At 37.5% G+C, this 17,487-nt stretch overlaps 2 protein-coding genes across 3 annotated transcripts in view; both read left to right on the top strand.

Annotated features, from left to right (window-relative positions):
• Window positions 1–10,217, top strand: part of ZFP91 (ZFP91 zinc finger protein, atypical E3 ubiquitin ligase) — a 40,467-nt gene extending 30,250 nt beyond the window's left edge. Inside the window, exons 6-11 of one of the 2 annotated variants that reach the window (XM_012749920.3) lie at window positions 416–550; window positions 1,176–1,226; window positions 1,660–1,738; window positions 3,334–3,448; window positions 5,870–5,969; window positions 6,325–10,217. In XM_012749920.3, the coding sequence (XP_012605374.1) occupies window positions 416–550; window positions 1,176–1,226; window positions 1,660–1,738; window positions 3,334–3,448; window positions 5,870–5,969; window positions 6,325–6,835 (991 nt within the window). In that variant the 3' untranslated portion in view covers window positions 6,836–10,217. The remainder of the gene's footprint in view (window positions 1–415; window positions 551–1,175; window positions 1,227–1,659; window positions 1,739–3,333; window positions 3,449–5,869; window positions 5,970–6,324) is intronic. The other variant, XM_012749921.3, reaches the window with a different exon arrangement.
• A 123-nt stretch (window positions 10,218–10,340) lies between these two features.
• CNTF (ciliary neurotrophic factor) lies at window positions 10,341–14,487 on the top strand. Its single transcript, XM_012749935.2, has 2 exons — window positions 10,341–12,404; window positions 13,605–14,487. Exons 1-2 carry the CDS (start codon window positions 12,291–12,293, stop codon window positions 14,088–14,090), a joined length of 600 nt encoding a protein of 199 aa, XP_012605389.1. The 5' UTR covers window positions 10,341–12,290; the 3' UTR covers window positions 14,091–14,487.
• The last annotated feature ends 3,000 nt before the right edge of the window (window positions 14,488–17,487 follow it).

The following is a 17,487-nucleotide window of genomic DNA, read 5'->3' as shown; positions in this document are numbered from 1 at the left end:
AGAGCTAGGATTACAGGCGTGAGCCACCGCGCCCGGCCAAAATTTCATCCATTTTTAATACTTCATTTTAATTATGTCCAAATTTTTATGATGTCTGCATGTTTTATCTTAAGGTATCATGAATTGCCTGAATGCTTAGAATTTTTTTGCTTATTGTCCTGTTTCTCTTTAAAATTATAGTGAGGTTCGATTCCCAGGCATCTTTAACCTGGGAGATCATCTCATAGGCATGCTAAATATATGTAAAATTACTGTACATGTGAAGAATAGTTGGTGGGAAATGGCATTTCATGAACTGAGGATCATAATTTTATAATAAATTGATGATAAACCCTAAGGTTTAAATTGTTGTTTACACTCTTCCTTGAAAAGATCCTTTGTGGGATACCAGTGTTGAAATGTATTTGTGTTTCAGAGAAACTCCAAAGCCACGGAGAAAATCAGGGAAGGTGAAAGAAGAGAAAGAGAAGAAGGAGATTAAAGTGGAAGTAGAGGTAGAAGTGAAAGAAGAAGAGAATGAAATTAGGGAGGATGAGGAACCTCCTAGGAAGTGAGTAGGCAATTACTACTAAAAATGAAAATCAAACAGATTTTGAAACAACTAGCGGAAAAGAGGGGTAGGAGTGTGAGGAAGGATGTTGACAAATACATACTTCAAAATATATATATTTTAAAAAAAATTAAAATTTGGCTTCAAGCAGCCGACAGTTTCATTGGAGAGTTTTTGTTTTGTTTTGTTTGTTTGTTTTTTGAAGTATTTAGGCTTTTTGGTTCTATTGCATGTATCCTTCATGACCTAGTATAGTTAATATTCTTAGGCTTTTGGGGTAATAGACTTATTCTGCTTTTTAAATTGACTAGATTTAGGTGATAGACTGTAACAATTCTTCAAGCAATACATGGAGTTATATCCAAATCTTTTATAGTAATGCATAATTTATTGAAGGTATATATTTAATCTGTTATGTGGGCTGATTTGAAAGTGAAATTACTTTAGAGTAAAATCTTGCTTGATTTGCCAGATATGTCTTTGGCTTTATGTATTCAGGTTTATTCTTTGAGTCTGCCACCTGCTCTTTGCCCTTTCGTGTGTGTATATATGTATGTCTTCAGCCATCCTTCACTGTAAGATTCAATACAGAACATGTGGATAGTTACTCTGTCTTTAATTATAGGAGAGGAAGAAGGCGAAAAGATGACAAAAGTCCACGTTTACCCAAAAGGAGGTGAGGAATTTATACTCGGACTGTTTTGCACCTTATTTTGGTGCTAGGCACTTTACTCAATTTAGACCTAATGGTAATCCTGTAGGAATGAATGGCTATTTTAAACTTTCACAAAAGCAACTTCATTAATACTTTTGATGTACACATGTTTTTATTTTCATTGCAGAATCTTGAAGTTTCTAAAACTCTTAATACTTCCTCTACATTTTTGAGAGTTACTGATTTATTTGTGCTATTTTAAAACTCTATCAAACATTTGGTAATTTCTGGTTACTTCTAACACAAATTATGTGCAAGCTATATACCAGTAAAGAGATTTTAATTTTTCAGATTGTAAAATTGCAGTTCCCTATGGTATAGTTTGAGTTATAGGCCTTACTGTGCAGAATGTCACTCTTCTGTTGCTAACTTTTCTCCTACGTTTTGATAATAGAAAAAAACCTCCAATCCAATATGTCCGGTGTGAGATGGAAGGATGTGGAACTGTTCTTGCACACCCTCGCTATTTGCAGGTCAGTGAAGTTGTTATTAAAAGGCAGCTTTTCAAGTTATGTTCCATTGCTTGTTCTCATACCTCATGAGACTTTAGAATTTGTTGGCTTGTGTAGGCTTTATCATTAACATATAATGTTAAGAAAATCTTTCTTTAAACGTAAAATTACTTTAGTTTTTCTATCTTGTTTGTGCTGCTATAACAGAATACCTGAGACTGGGTAATTTATAAAGAACAGAAATTTATTATTAATAGCTCATGGTTGTGGAGTCTGGGAAGTCCAAGAACATGGCGCTGGCATCTGGCTAGGGCCTTCTTACTCTGTCGGTCCATGGCGGGAGGGCAAGAGGAAGGGTGGATCCCTTATGACTTAAGCACCTCCCGTTAGTCTGCACTTCTCAACACTGTTGTATTGGGGATTAAGTTTCCAACACATGAACTTTGGTGGACACATTCAATCATAGCACATTTTATTTTTTTGAGAGAAAGTCTCACTCTGTTGCCTGGGCTAGAGTACCGTGGCATCAACCTCAAACTCCTGGGCTCAAGCAGTCCTACTGCCTCAGCCTCCCGAGTAGCTGGGACTACAGGCATGTGCCACCATGCCTGGCTAATTTTATTTATATATATATATATATTTTTTTTTTTTTAGTTGTCCAGCTAATTTCATTTTTTTTTTTTTTTTTAGTAGAGATGGAGTCTCGCTCTTGCTCAGGCTGGTCTCAAACTCCTGAGCTCAAACTATCCACTCGCCTCAGCTTCCCAGAGTGCTAGGATTACAGGCATGAGCCACCACGCCCGTCCCATAGCACATCTTATTTTAAGAAGAAATGTGACTTAGAACCTGAGCCCAAATAGAGGACTTTCCTTGGAAAATTAGAATCTTGGAATATTACAGTGTGTTCTAATGTGTAAATATTTCTGATATAAGAGATGATTGTAATAATATACCAAGACACAGAGTAACAATTTTATTTTAATGTATATTAGGAAAAAAGTTGAATTAGCAACTCCTACCAGATTTTGATTCTGTATAGAACGAGTAGAAGACATTTAGTTTGGGTTTTGTTTTTATTTTTCTTAAGTAAGTAGATTGTTTTTTTAATAAGTAAAGATACATCTTATATTTAAGTCTGTCAGAAAACATGGAAGTGAAATACTGTTTAGGAAATGCCTATTTGATCTTTAGCAGTAAGTATAACATGAGACTAAGGCCTTACTTTTTGGTTTTTGATTCTATTATAATAATAGCTACTATGCTTTTGCTGTGTGTGTCATTTGCTACACTAAGCACTATACAATATACGATTTCTTTATCTCCACACCACCACCATAAGATATTGTTATCTCCATTTTACAGATGAAAAGTGGAGTTTGAAATAGTTAAGTACATTTCCTAAGATCTCACTGCTGGTGAATGACAGACCCACTTTGGAACCGAGGTCTATGTATTTCCATAGCCTATGTTCTTAACCATTTTACTAAACTGTCTCACTATCCATATACAAAGTATTTGGTTATTTGGTTTTACTTCAGCACTTATCACTTACCAAAGAAAAGAGCTTTCAGGAAGCCTTAATTTTTATCCCTTTTCACTTTCTTTTACTGGTTTAGCATCACATTAAATACCAACATTTGCTGAAAAAGAAATATGTATGCCCCCATCCCTCCTGCGGACGACTCTTCAGGCTACAGAAGCAACTTCTGCGACATGCTAAACATCATACAGGTACTTTTTAAAATATAATATTTATCAGTAGCTAATTGCACTATACTTTGGATGTGCAGGTTGGTATCGATACAGTTCTTTCTAATATAAATCTTCATAATAGAGTCTATAGTCAAGTGTAGGATAAAGGTATGAAAATAAAATGTAATAAGACATTTTATTTTACAAGGGATGAACAAACTAGGACTTTTGAACTTTTATCCTTTGATGATTTTGAGAACTTCTATGATTAGGATAATGATCTTTTATTCAGTATTTATTGTGATATCAACTGTGGACTAAAAGTATTATGTATATTGTTACTAATATATCCACTCAACACTACTAAGTTTGTTTTTATTTCCTTATTTTACAGCTAGGAAAACTGAGGCTTAGCAGTACTGTACTAAGCACGTTGCCTGTAAAACATAGCTAATTTTTTGCAGAAGCAGAATTTTCTAGTTCTGTTTCAGATAAATACTTGTAGTAGCTATTATAAATTAAAAGTGGGGCATATGGGGAAGAAAGCCTAAATGTAAAAGATTTGCTTATAGTTTGTGGTTAATCATTCAGTAGCCCCTGGAACTTCTGCTATAGAAATCATAAAGACTAGCTATTGAATTTGTATACAGACTGCTGTGGAAAGTGTTGATTCAAAAGGAGAAGCTGAGAGTCTTTACAATATATATTATAGACTCAAATTCCATTTATTTGTAACCACTGATAATCTCATTGCAGTGGAATTAATAGGGACAGATTGAGCTAAGTACATACCACTGAGTATGTGCCAAACATATGATTATTACATATGTTGTCTTCTCAGTGATTTTAGAGAATAAAACTAAGAATTTCATTTGCAGAAATATCATCTCCTGCCCAAGGTCATACTGATATAGATACTTTGTCTCCTTCATTTACTGTTAGGCTACTTTACTTCTCACTTTTCCTCTTTGGTAAATAAAGGGTTCCAATATCAGAGTTATTGTAATGATGAAATGAGATGACATATAAAGTGCTATTTACTGCACAGAGCCTGGCAAATGGATGACTTTTTCAAAATACCAGGATTTGAACTTGGATCTTAATCACTTCAAAGTCTACAATCTTTTCTTTATATCATGTTTTTTGAGAGAGAATACTACCTTCACTGTTTCTTCATAGGTGCTACAGTTTCTTTACTCCTTCTGCTCCCAGTTAGTACTGTTTTATGCCACAGAAAAGTAATTTCTGACAACCAGTTTTAAATGAAAGTAGAAATTATGGTGGTTATTCACTCAACAAATGTATATTTCAAAAATAAAATAATTGCAGTAACTGAGCTACTGTAACAGATAACCCCCTAATGTTCAGGGCCTTAATAAAAGAAAGGTTTCTCAGGAAAGTAACATTAAAAAAATATATATATATAAATATATATATATATAGAGAGAGCGCACCTTTTTGCTCATGGTCTCCCCAGCCACCAGGTGGTAAAGAAACAAAAAAGTACAGTGCTCCTTTGTCCCATAGATGCTATACCATGTTATCAAATTCATAATAATTCTGTGTAATTGGGTGGGAGGGTTGTAAAGTGACAGAGGGAAGTAGTTGAATGGTGCAGAAGATGTGGAATAGGAGAATAAGATAAAGAAATACAAGTACTGCTTACATATATATGACAGCGGCAACTCGAGTCTTTTGAAAGAAGTTTAATTGTTTATCTTGGGTAACATTTTTAAAACCTGAAACAGAGTATGATTACCATTTTAGATGTGGATCAGTTTTCGTCTGTGGAATGCCAAATTCTTTTTTTGTTTTATTTTAACGCCAGATTCTATATTAGCATTCAGCTTTCATGATCTGTGAAGAAACTGTTTTGAAGAATAAGATTCATGGAAAATGTAATTGTTTACTTGGTGAACAATTTACCTAAGACACAGATTAATGATAAAATTCAGATTAGGGTTCTAGTTCTCACATTTCTGTCTGGGTTTTTTTGAGTTTTTCTAAACAGGTTCTTATGTTACTAAATGTATGGTTTTTATAAAAACAAAGATCAAAGCTGTATATATATATTTTTAATTTTGTTTACCTAAGCAGGTGTCCTCAAACTTTTTACAAAAGGGGGCCAGTTCACTGTCCCTCACACCATTGGAGTGCCATTGGAGAGTGCCGTGCACATGCACATTCCACACATGCTCACTGTGGGCCTGGGACAAGTCGGCTGCTAAGCAGGACAGGCAGCAGCGGCAAAAACACCCGGCAGGCCAGATAAATGTCCTCCGTGGGACGCATGTAGCCCACGGACCATAGTTTGAGGACTCTTGAAAAGTGTTTATTCATTGAAAACAACATTACTTTTACTCTAATTTGACCTTCCTGATCATCTGCTTACTTACTGTAAGCTAGGGAAAATACTTAGAAGTTGTCTAAATAGAACACTAACCACATTATTTTTCTTAGATCAAAGGGATTATATCTGTGAATATTGTGCTCGGGCCTTTAAGAGTTCCCACAATCTGGCAGTGCACCGGATGATTCACACTGGCGAGAAGCCATTACAGTAAGTATTTATTTACTGATGAACACCTGGGTGAGAAGTGTATATATCCCACTTGAAGGTTTGCCCATTTACAACAAACATTTCAGCTGCCACTGTTGTTGACTTTTATCAAATTAAAAAGTGGGTATTGATTGGGGGAGCTATTTGGTGACCTTTTTCTTTATTTTACTGTTTTTCAAGCAAGCAGGAAAAAAAATCAGTAGTTTTCCATTTAGTAACATTTCCTAATCTTTCACAAGAAGTTTGTGTTACTGATAATTGTGTATATATGTGAGCTTCAAATTCTCACCCTGACCCTGAATAAGAGCTCTCCTTATTTATATTTGATCAGCCATTTCCTTTCCACTCTGTTTAGGTGTGAGATCTGTGGATTTACTTGTCGACAAAAAGCATCTCTTAATTGGCACATGAAGAAGCATGATGCAGACTCCTTCTACCAGTTTTCTTGCAATATCTGTGGCAAAAAATTTGAAAAGAAGGACAGCGTAGTGGCACACAAAGCAAAAAGCCACCCTGAGGTGCTGATTGCAGAAGCTCTGGCTGCCAATGCAGGCGCCCTCATCACCAGCACAGATATCTTGGGCACTAATCCAGAGTCCCTGACACAGCCTGCGGATGGTCAGGGTCTTCCTCTTCTTCCTGAGCCCTTGGGAAACTCAGCCTCTGGAGAGTGCCTGCTGCTGGAAGCTGAAGGGATGTCAAAGTCATACTGTAGTGGGACAGAACGGGTGAGCCTGATGGCTGATGGGAAGATCTTTGTGGGAAGCGGCAGCAGCGGGGGTGCTGAAGGGCTGGTCATGAACTCGGATATACTCGGTGCTACCACAGAGGTTCTGATTGAAGATTCAGACTCTACTGGACCTTAGTGGAAGGGAAGACTTGGGGCACTGGGACAGCTCAGACTTTGTATTTAAAAGTTAAAAAGGACAAAAAAAAAAAATTTAAGCATTTAAAATCTAGTAAAATAACTGAAGGGCCTGCTCTTTCCATTGTGGATCACAGCACACATATATACACACACACCCCCATCCCCATCCTCATCCCCTTTTCTCCCTCTGTTGTCCCCCTTATAAAATTGATATTGTCTTTACCAGAAAGGTAGACAAAAAAGAAGCAGAAGCTCTTAAAGTGAGAGTTATCGTCATACTCACTTCCAGCCAGCAGCAGACTTCCTGCTCATTGGCAGATCCCCCTTTCCAACCTATAACTCTGATGTGCTCTGGATCAGCTTTTAACTCTCAATAGTATATTACTGTCTTCTAAATCCCTTCTCTTTCTCTACTGCTGCCCTATGGTTCTGGCTTCTACCCACTGCGGCACACTTATCCTCAAATATCGTATAATTCTAATCTCTGGAGGCTGGCAGCTTGACTTGGCACTTTAGGGCCCCTTAGCAGGGTGAGCTGTTAAAACAGCACACATCTCTCACCCCATCTTCCTCCATTCCCCACTGGGTTTCGGAAAGGAAGGATACATGGGGACCACCTCCCTCCTCTTTGATCCCAGCATCTCAGTCCCCCTCCCAACCCTCCATATGGCTCTCAATGGTGCTCACTTGCTTGGAAGCAGGCTCCCAAGAGGGAGGGGGCTGCCCTCTACACAGTCTCTTTGACTGTAAGACAGGGCTCTTTATCAATGAGATGGTGAGAAAAGTCCCAGGCTAATGGCAGAAATTTGCACTTTGAACATGTGTGTCTTTGTGTTGTGGAACCTGAGATTCCTTATTTATTAACAGAAAGTCTGATTTTTTTTTCTTTTTCTTTTGTTTGGTCTTTATTGCTATATTTTGTGGGGCTGGGCTGAGAGAGATTAGATTATTCTGGCATGGGATCCTTTCCACAATAGGTACTTTGAAGACAAGACATAGAGTTGAAGAAGCACAGCCAGCCTCTGAAATCATAGCTCTCCAGTGGCCTTTAAAGAAAGCTGGTCCTCAGCACTAACAAAATCACTACAATAGCCTAGTGCTTTTTTTGGAAGTCTTTTTAGGGAAGGATGTTAGGTTTGTGGTAACTAGTATGCTCTTTAAGATTTTTAGAGCATTGAGATTTAGGAATTTTGAGGGGATGAGGAGGGTTGTTACGTATCTAAATTACAGATAAAGGATTTTCTCTTGTGAATTTGTCTCTTTTCTTGTTCCCATTATTTCCTTCCATATACCTCCCTGTTGGCCCAACTCTAACCCCTTGCCTTGTTTTTGTTTCTTGCTTTGCTTTATCATTGGTTCATTCCAGCTCCCTATTAGTGAAGGACACTGCTGCTTAGTGAAGGAACAAAATCTATAAGTCCTAAAGTTTTAAGTCAAAGAAAACTGGTCTGTTTTGTTTCCCTTTTAGTTAACACTTCAGAGAAGAAAGGCTTCAATAGACAAATTAATAATTTGTATAATAATGGCTTTGGCTTTCACCTGAAATACTGGGAATTACCACTTTCCTTGGGATACAGATTTTTCATGGGGTATAGATTGCTTATTATTGTCCATGGGAGAGACAGGTAGTTCATAACTCCCAGAAGACTAAAAACCTATTTTGGCTCATTTTTAGAGAATTAAAAGGGCAATTCTTATCCTTCTGTGTACCTTAGAAGCTGGAATTGAAGGTTTACCCTATTCATTGCTTTGTGTCAGGACTGTATGACTGCTATTGGAAAGAATGAAGTTTAGCTGAAAAAAAAAATAAGTGAAAACTTGTTTTTCACAAACACTAAAACTACAGAGTTTATCGATTTTATTTTTTATTTATTTTTTCTCCCAAAAAGGGGGATAAGAAAATGTCATTTCTGAAAGAGGCGTACTTTACACCCACTCATGTCAGTGGTTGGGATGCCAGAAATAGGGAGTGAGACACCTACGGGAAACAGTCTTAAATGCACTATTGTTTCTTTTCAGATTGTTGCAGATTTGTCATTCCTCCGATGTGGGGGTAGAAAATGGAATAAGGATAGAAGGGTGGTAGAATATGCTTTCCTACCCATAATAAGGGTTCGGAATTGACTTTGGTATTTTGAGTGTATTTGAAAATACTACAGGATCGATTGGATGGGCCTATTAAAAAGTTGTTCTACTCTTGAATAAGTCCATTTTATACTGTTTCACTAGCTAGCATCTCTTTCTCACACTTAGCTCTTGTCTTTGTCACACTTTTTTTGCCTCCATAAATGTCATTTGCACGGTAAGTCATCAGATATTTTAGACACCCACACAAACAAAAGCAAACTGCATTTTAAAAAATCTCTCTCTGAGATGGGGAAAAATGTTATCTTTTCCTATACTATTCTCTCATTTCACAAAAAGCAACTAGTTAGTTCTACTAATTAAAAACTATCTGCTTCTGTTTCTTTTTTTCTTATTGTCTTCATAGTTACCATTTACCTATAATAAATTATTGTGGCAGTTTGCAATAAATTTTGAAGTATTTTTCATAGCCTTTTTTTTTTTTTTTTTGAGAAAGGGGTGCTAGCATAGTAAACAGTAGGTATAAATAAACTGTTAATATCTAAGCCCTCTTCCTGTTTTCCATTCTGTTCCACATGCTGTTTATTTCATTGTTTTTCCAGGGAGCTTTTGAATCTTAAAATTCTACATTTTGTACTCTTGGTCAAATTCTGTTACCTTTTTAATAACTTCTTGCATTGAATATTCTTCGTTTTGAATTGACAATTCTAAATTCTGAAAATGTAATTAAGATACAACTCAATATTTCTGGGAGATGTGCTTCCCTCTTGTTTGTGGTTGCCCTGGTTATTTAGCATAGTTGAGACTCCTTAAAATACTTCAGAGAGTTTAGGCAAACACTGGCCGTGGGAGTCCTGGGAACAAAAAAAATTATTATGGTATAGAAAAGCATCCACGTAGAGCACTTGATCCTCCTTTGTACCTGTTTGGAGAAAAAATACAACGAATATACTACTAAGATTATTACAGTCTGGTTGTTTGAAATACCATTTCTTCCTCCTTCTCTGTCTTTTTCTCACTTTCCAATGTACTCAAGAAAATTGAAAAAATGTAATGAATCAATTTAAAATATTTTATTTCCTAGAAGCCTTTTTGCCTGTTGTAATGTGCAGGACCCTTCTCCTTTGGTGGGAGAGACAGGTAGTTACCTGAATCTAGGTTGAAGAGGTTATGTAAAAAGAAATTATAATAAAAGGGATACTTTGCTTTTCAAATTCTTGTTTTCTCTTAATCTAGGTAAGACATATTCAAAATAAATAATGTAAAGAAGAAAAATAAAAGTTGTCCTCATGGAAGCAACTTGTCTTCCTTGGTTGTACTGAGTTACAGTTAGCCGAGGGGTTCAGCAGTTTAGTGTTGATAAACGAAAAACCAAGTGCCCTCAAATCAAATTTTTATGTGGCGTTCACTCATTGAGAATTATGCAGTTAACTTTTGAATCAGTTTAATTCTTTTTATTTTTTCTTTTTGAGACAGAGTCTCTGTTTCCTAGGCTAGAGTGCCGTGGCATCAGCCTAGCTCACAGCAATCTCAAACTCCTGTGCTCAAGGGATCCTTCTGCCTCAGCCTCCCAAGTAGCTGGGACTACAGGCATGCGCCACCATGCCTGGCTAATTTTTTATGTATATATTTTTAGTTGTCCAGCTATTTTTTCTTTTAGTAGAAACGGGGTCTAGTTCTTGCTCAGGCTAGTTTCGAACTCCTGAGCTCAAACTATCCACTCGCCTCAGCCTTGTGGAGTGCTAGGATTACACGCGTGAGCCACAATACCCAGCCTGAATCAGTTTAATTCTTGATCTCTGATGCTGAAATGCCATATTCTGTGATCATTCAGAAAATTTGGAAATCTCTTTGATATTTGATGGCCTTCTACTAGGAAAAGTGACCATATTAATGCAGTAGATGGAAGATTAAGGATTCTGCAAATGTTAATTTCACTCTGGTAATAGCAAAATCTTGATAGCATTTAATATCAGGTTTTTTTCACAAAATTCAGTTGTGCATTTCAAGTACTGACCTTTAACAAAGTACAAAACTATAATCCTCCTGACTTCTTAAAATTCCTACTGTGACAGTTGCCCAGGCCTCTCCCTTACATCCTTCATTCATTGTTTACCTATGTAAATTTGCTCCTGAGGTGACAGGTTTCAACTTACTGGCAACATCTATGATACAAAATAGTTAAAGCTCATTGATTCGATCAGGATGAAACTTGCAGCCCTTATCCAATTAGCATCATCCTTTGAGTCAAATGCAATAGGCTGTCAACTGTACAAACACCTTTTAACTCTTATGCCCTCATTTCAAAGTCTTGCTCATTTTCTTATTTTGTTAAGAAGCATGTGGTATGACTGGGATAGGGAAGGAAAAGAAAAGCATGTTGTCACTTGAGTGAAATTGTCTTAGAAATGTTACCAAGTTAGGGTTGGGTGTTTCCTGTCCTTGGAAAAGAACAGGCCTAAACAGTACCTTCATCCTGTAGCTACCAAGAAGGCACCATGATTGAGATTAGAGATGCTCACTTGGTTGGTTTTAATCAAATATAAATTAAATGCTTTCAAAAATATTTATTAAAAGGATAGGAATTTAAAAAATGCTATATTTTTAAAGGGCCTCCTCCATACAACCTTTTGTTTCTTAAACAATATATGAACTACCTAAAGAAAGGATGAAATTAGAAAGTCAGTGGGAGAAACAACTGTGGAATCAAGACCTATTTAAATTTGAGCCTAGTTATTGGATTTTGTGTACAATTATTTTACTTCTTAAGGCTTTAGTTTCTCATATGGTAGAAATAATATTCACCTCAGAATTATTCTCAGGATCAAATAGTTGCTTTAAAGCTTTTAGCACAGTGTTTGACTCGTAGATGCTTAATAAATGGCAACTATAGTAATAATAAAAATATTGAATACTTTTTCAGACCAAAAAAGACAAAAAGGACATGGGGAGCATTAAGGGAGGGTGATAATAAAATGAACTGATCATATGTGTTTATGAAATAGATTACATTAGGCAGAGGTGTCATGAGGATTAGTATGATAGTGACCTTGTTGCTAAGTGCAAAAGCAAAACAATGACATAAAAACAAGTGTGCTAAGTACTGAGTGGAGGAGAGAGATGGAGGCAGACGCTGCAGGAAAAAAAGTTGATTAAAAAGGGCCCTTTGATTCCACAGGCACAAAAAATCCACAGCCAGGAATTTGCTGCCACCTCTGAGTCAGGCAGGGGGTGGGGGTGGGGTGTACAATCCCATTAGTAGAGAATGCCCAGTGGGTTTAGTCTGTGAGAGTCACATTTCTTATTTGGACCAGTGTAGACAGAAGCAAACCCAGCTCACTTGTTTCCTGGGACAGTTGAGGTAGGGGATGGCTTTCGCAGAGCATTCACCGCTGACCCCTCATCGCCGAGACCTCTGTAGCCGTTCTATCTGGCTAGCCAGGAAGATTCGTTCAGACCTGACTGCTCTTATGGAATCTTATGTAAGTTATGTATTTTGCTGTTGTCTATTTTCTTTTTACCTCTTCTGATCTAGCCCCTTACCATCATGCTCCAGTCCCGTTATCAATTATGACAGCCCAAATCATATAGTCATTCATATATTGGGCACCTATTATTTGACATGGCCCCTTCCCTTGAGGAAATTCATGTGACCTTATTTTCTACCTCTTGGCTTTTTAGACATGTTATTCCTTGAATGAGAAAGTATATATGAGGTTCTAGGTAGGATTGGACTATATGTCTTGGAGGCTATTCCTAATTTGATTGCCTATATTCTGCCAGAATAAGTTAACCATGGGCCCTCTAAATTAGGGTTCTTCATAGACATTGTTCCATATTTTTGAGCTATGTAAACAAAAGGTTTATAGGATTGGGAGGAAGAGCAATACGAACTTGGGAGAAATTTGTAAATCCTAGCAATTTCTTCTATACAGTATTAGCCACCCACTTTTTAGTGTTACACATCAAAAATGTACTTCTATCTAAATAGATCACACTAGGACTTGTGGAAGTATCAGATTCTCAAGGAGCTAACCATGAAGTTCCAGATTGGTTTTCTTACAGCAGAGGATTTTCATCAGTCTCTACACAAGGCCTGCTGTGGAAATGCTCCAGGCCCCTGTGGGCAGTTTTGAATTTAGATTTTCTGAGAATTGTTTTATCTTTGTATAGCCTCTCTAGTCAGAAATTAGACACTGATTACCTTTTTACTAATTTCTACTGCATTTTCTAAATGATTGACTTCACCACAGCGTGGGCAATGGGATGAGGGAGGTTAGAGAAATTCTGCAATAGCTACATTCCAGAGGTTCCTAGGTGTGGCTGATGTCTTCAAGTATGTTTAAAATACTTAGACTCCAGTATGATTAAAGTATTCTAGTTTCCAGGAGAGAGTTTGAAGAGGGAAGGAAAAATTTTTCTAAATGAGTGATCTTCAGCCTTTAGAACTTAAACGTTCTCCCAGGAAAGATACACAGACACTCAATTTCAGAGACTACTGAGTCTTCCTGAAGTCTAGTCATGGATCCCAAATTAAAAGTTCCTATGGTAGACATTTTCTTTACAACTTGGATCCTTGATCAGGGAGGTGAATGAGATTTTATTTGAGATTTCGGGATGAATTAAGTAAGGACATTGGGGTGATTACAGAAGATGTGCTGTTTTCCTGTATCCTCGGCCAGGTGAAGTATCAGGGCCTGAACAAGAACATCAACCTGGACTCTGTGGATGGTGTGCCAATGGCAAGTACTGATAAATGGAGTGAGCTGACTGAGGCAGAGCGACTCCAAGAGAATCTCCAAGCTTATCGTACATTCCACGTTATGTTGGCCAGGCTTTTAGAAGACCAACAGGTACATTTCACCCCAACCGAAGGTGACTTCCATCAAGCTATACACACCCTTCTACTCCAAGTTGCTGCCTTTGCTTACCAGCTAGAGGAGTTAATGATACTCCTGGAACACAAGATCCCCCCCAGCGAGGCTGATGGGATGCCTGTTGTTGGAGATGGTGGTCTCTTTGAGAAGAAGCTGTGGGGCCTAAAGGTGCTGCAGGAGCTTTCACAGTGGACAGTGAGGTCTATCCATGACCTTCGTGTTATTTCTTCACATCAGACTGGGATCCCAGCACATGGGAGCCATTATATTGCTAATGAAAAGAAAATGTAGCATTTAGCCCCTTTTCCCTTCCTTGCTTTCTTTTCAGATGGAATGTACATCTATAGACTTATCTTAAATTTCTGAAAACCTTTAAGACCATAGGCATTTTCATCAAGTAGGGTTGGAGACATGGACAAATGGGCATACACATCTAGTTTGGGGTGGGTGCATGCACACGCGTGCGTGTGTGTGTGTGTGTTGTGTGTATTAGGGGCATGTGGGAGTGAGAACAACATCCCTCTACTTCAGTGCTTTAATTTTTCTAACCCACTAAGGAACCATTATAGACATTTAACAGCCTGAATCGTTCTGGATAACTTGCCTGAGAAGGCTGAGCCATTGAATTAAACTGATGGACTTTGGCCAATTTAAACTCTTCAACAATAAAAATAATAATTAACATTTATTGAATATCTACTATATTGGGCTTTATGTGTATTATGTATAACTTTTACAGCAACCTGGGGAGGGCAGTGGTGTTATTCCCATTTGGCAGATGAAAAAACAGGCTCAGAGAGACTTGATAAAGGTCACATGGCTAGCAAGTGACACACTAAGTTTGAACAGAGATCTTATTATAAAGCCTCTATGCCCTTAGAGGTTTGATTATGAACTTCTATCACTGCACTTCTTTGTCACGGAGGGTTGGAAGATGTATCCATGTATTTATCCCCAACACTGAAAAACAGCCCCCATTACATGTCCTCATAGTCAGTAGCAGACTTTAGTGTTAAAGTCAGTATTTGTTGCCCATACTTGGCAACGAAGAGAGCACCTAAGATCTTAGGATTCCATTTGGGAAAGTGATTAGGCCCACCGAACTTCTGAACCTTTGAAGCTGGGAATGTGCAGTAATTCAGCCTGGTTTAAAGTGCCCACTACTGAATGTTCCTGAATATTGGGCTGGGCACAGTTTATACCAGGTTACCTCACATTTACTGCAATCAGCAGTGCAGTAATACAGACACTGTAACCCAGACATTTGTGGACAATGGGTGGAATACTGCTCAGGTTAAAAAGTCACAGGATTCTGTCACCTCACATTCTCTGGATTTAGTCATGAGGAGAGGGTGAGGCCCCACTCTGTTCCCACTGGAAATGCCAGAGATTCTGAAACAATATACACAGCAAAGCCTCTGTGCTGCTCAATAAAGGGCAGGGCTCAGCATTTAGTGTTCTTATAAGAACCACACATAGTATGAAAGGTTAGTAAATGTGGGCATTAATGGAAAAGGTCATTTGCAGTGAGGCCTATGTAGTGATTGTGCAATGTGAACCCAAAAGTTCTCAAGTATGTTATTTATTGTACACTTACCAATTATTTAAAACTCAAGATTTTGGATTGGGGGCCCAGGTCAATTTAGTTTAATTAATCAAGGCTCCTGTATTCCTAACTGAACCATGAGTCAGAGCTAGTTCCCACAGGTTGTGTGAGGTGGAAGTGGGTGACTTGACTTCTATCTTTTCCCACGCGGGCTTGTGTATAAAACTCCATGAAGTCAGCATTATGAGAGAGGACTCGCATTGTGGAAGTTCAGGGGAGGTAAGGCCCTGCTTTCTACTATGCATTTGTGGAAACACGGTTGTATATATAAAAAATAAGAAATCAGTACTAGGTTGTAATTGAAAGGTCCAGATTTATTAGAGAGTTAAAAGAAGGAGATCAGCAAGGGCCCAAAATAGTTTCCTGGAAGAACTAGGAGTCGTATCTCGGAGATGGGCTGAATACAAAATAGAAATCATAAGGAAAGAAATGGGAGACTTGCCTGCTGAAGCGAAAGTTAGGCAGTAATAAACATATGAGTGCAGCTACCACTAAAAGCTTATTGTTTGGTTTTATTTTATTTGTAATTTTGGTGCAGGTATATAGTTGCCCAATGAATGTATAGAGGCTTATTCCATTCAAGTGTTCCCTTATTTAAATTGTTTCTTCTGCTTGACTGCAGCATTTTCAATTCATAAAATATCTGCTTATTAATGTGAAGCTCTTAGATTTATCTGGATAATACTTTTGTTTAATGGAGAAAGATGTATCTAAAATTTCTTAACGGGGAATAACTGGCTATAAGCTTGCTAGATCTAAAATGAGTGACCATGTCAATCATAAACAAAAAATTTAAAAATATTTTTAAAGGAATAAATAAAATGCTGTTCCTCTCCAAAAAATTAAAATAATAAAACAATGTAAAATAAATGTAAAATGAGTGACTCCTCTTCAAGTGTTTTTATATCCAGCAGATGTGGCAGGGCAGACATCTGCGGAAGTGTCAGAAATCACTGGAGCCTCTCTTAACTGCTGAGCTGTACATGAAGGAATATGTATGTGTATGAGGTAGATTTGAAGTAGCAGAGGGTACAGAAAAGGTATGAGTACTAATTGTTGAATGGGAGGAGGTAGGTAAATGTTTTAAGTCTTGAATAGGTCACAGAAGCATCAAGTCTTTACCAAGTGCATTACCAGCACTGTGCAAAGAGCTGTGTTTCAGTTCTTTAAGAAACTTGCAGTATGCTTCAAAAAAAAAGTATGAGGAAACCTCTTAGAAAGAAATAAAGGGAAAATGAGCACTTAGCTATATAACAAAAACATAAACATGTATGAAATCAGAATGTGTAGACATTGCAAGACATTGTATCATGTTTATCTGAAATGGATAAATCAAATTGAATAAGGGACTGACAATGGACCATTGTTCTAGATACATATCTTATACAGATAAGGATGATGATGACACTGTGGAAGTATATATTTTTAGGGATTATAGTCCAAACGAGCCTTTTTTTTTCTTTGGATTTTAGTCCCTTGGTTCTAGTTCTGAACATGGATAGGATCTCCAGGAAAATCAGGAACGCTATATGGAAATAGTTATTAATAAGATACATTAAGTTCCTAGCCCTTAACTTCTTATTTTGTAAAAAGTGTTCCTTCTATCCCAGTGCCTCCAGAAAAGTCTTTTCTGTGGGGAGGGAGAGAGATTCCATTTTCCTGTGTCTGTCAAGAAATTGCATGGATGAGAGTTGATAAATTTCCTCTTAAATTGATTTAAGAGGGTGATTTGGAAAAGGCTTGCAAAGTGGCACAAACTTGAAGGCCTACCATGGAATAAAATCAGCTTTAATATAATCAGGTTTGAGGGAAGTGAGAGTTTTAATAAAAATGGAAAGTGTAAAGTCATAGCCCTGGTATTACTGTTATTTCAGGCTGCTGTGGATTAAAGCCCAATGGATGACTCATTGTTGTGACCACTTGTCAAACCCGGAGAGGACAAGTAAATATTTCAGGAAGACTTATCAGAAAAGTTGTTTACAATGAATTTTGTTTGTGAAGCCTCAGCTCCTCATGAGGTACCTGAGCATCATTTCCCTCTATTAAGGGGTAAAATAGAGATGGATAGGAATAGGATAGGAA

The sequence above is a fragment of the Microcebus murinus genome, chromosome 4 (assembly GCF_040939455.1).
Source record: "Microcebus murinus isolate Inina chromosome 4, M.murinus_Inina_mat1.0, whole genome shotgun sequence".
NCBI classification, from domain to species: Eukaryota; Metazoa; Chordata; class Mammalia; order Primates; family Cheirogaleidae; genus Microcebus; species Microcebus murinus.
Note: the sequence above shows the minus strand (reverse complement) of the source record. Positions and strands in the feature narration are given on the sequence as shown.

Excerpts from the sequence above, each read along its gene's own strand:
- CNTF (XM_012749935.2), top strand. The coding sequence starts at position 12,291 with ATGGCTTTCGCAGAGCATTCACCGCTGACCCCTCATCGCCGAGACCTC. Across the intron at positions 12,405-13,604 it reads CTGCTCTTATGGAATCTTAT|GTGAAGTATCAGGGCCTGAA; the intron begins GTAAGTTATGTA and ends ATCCTCGGCCAG.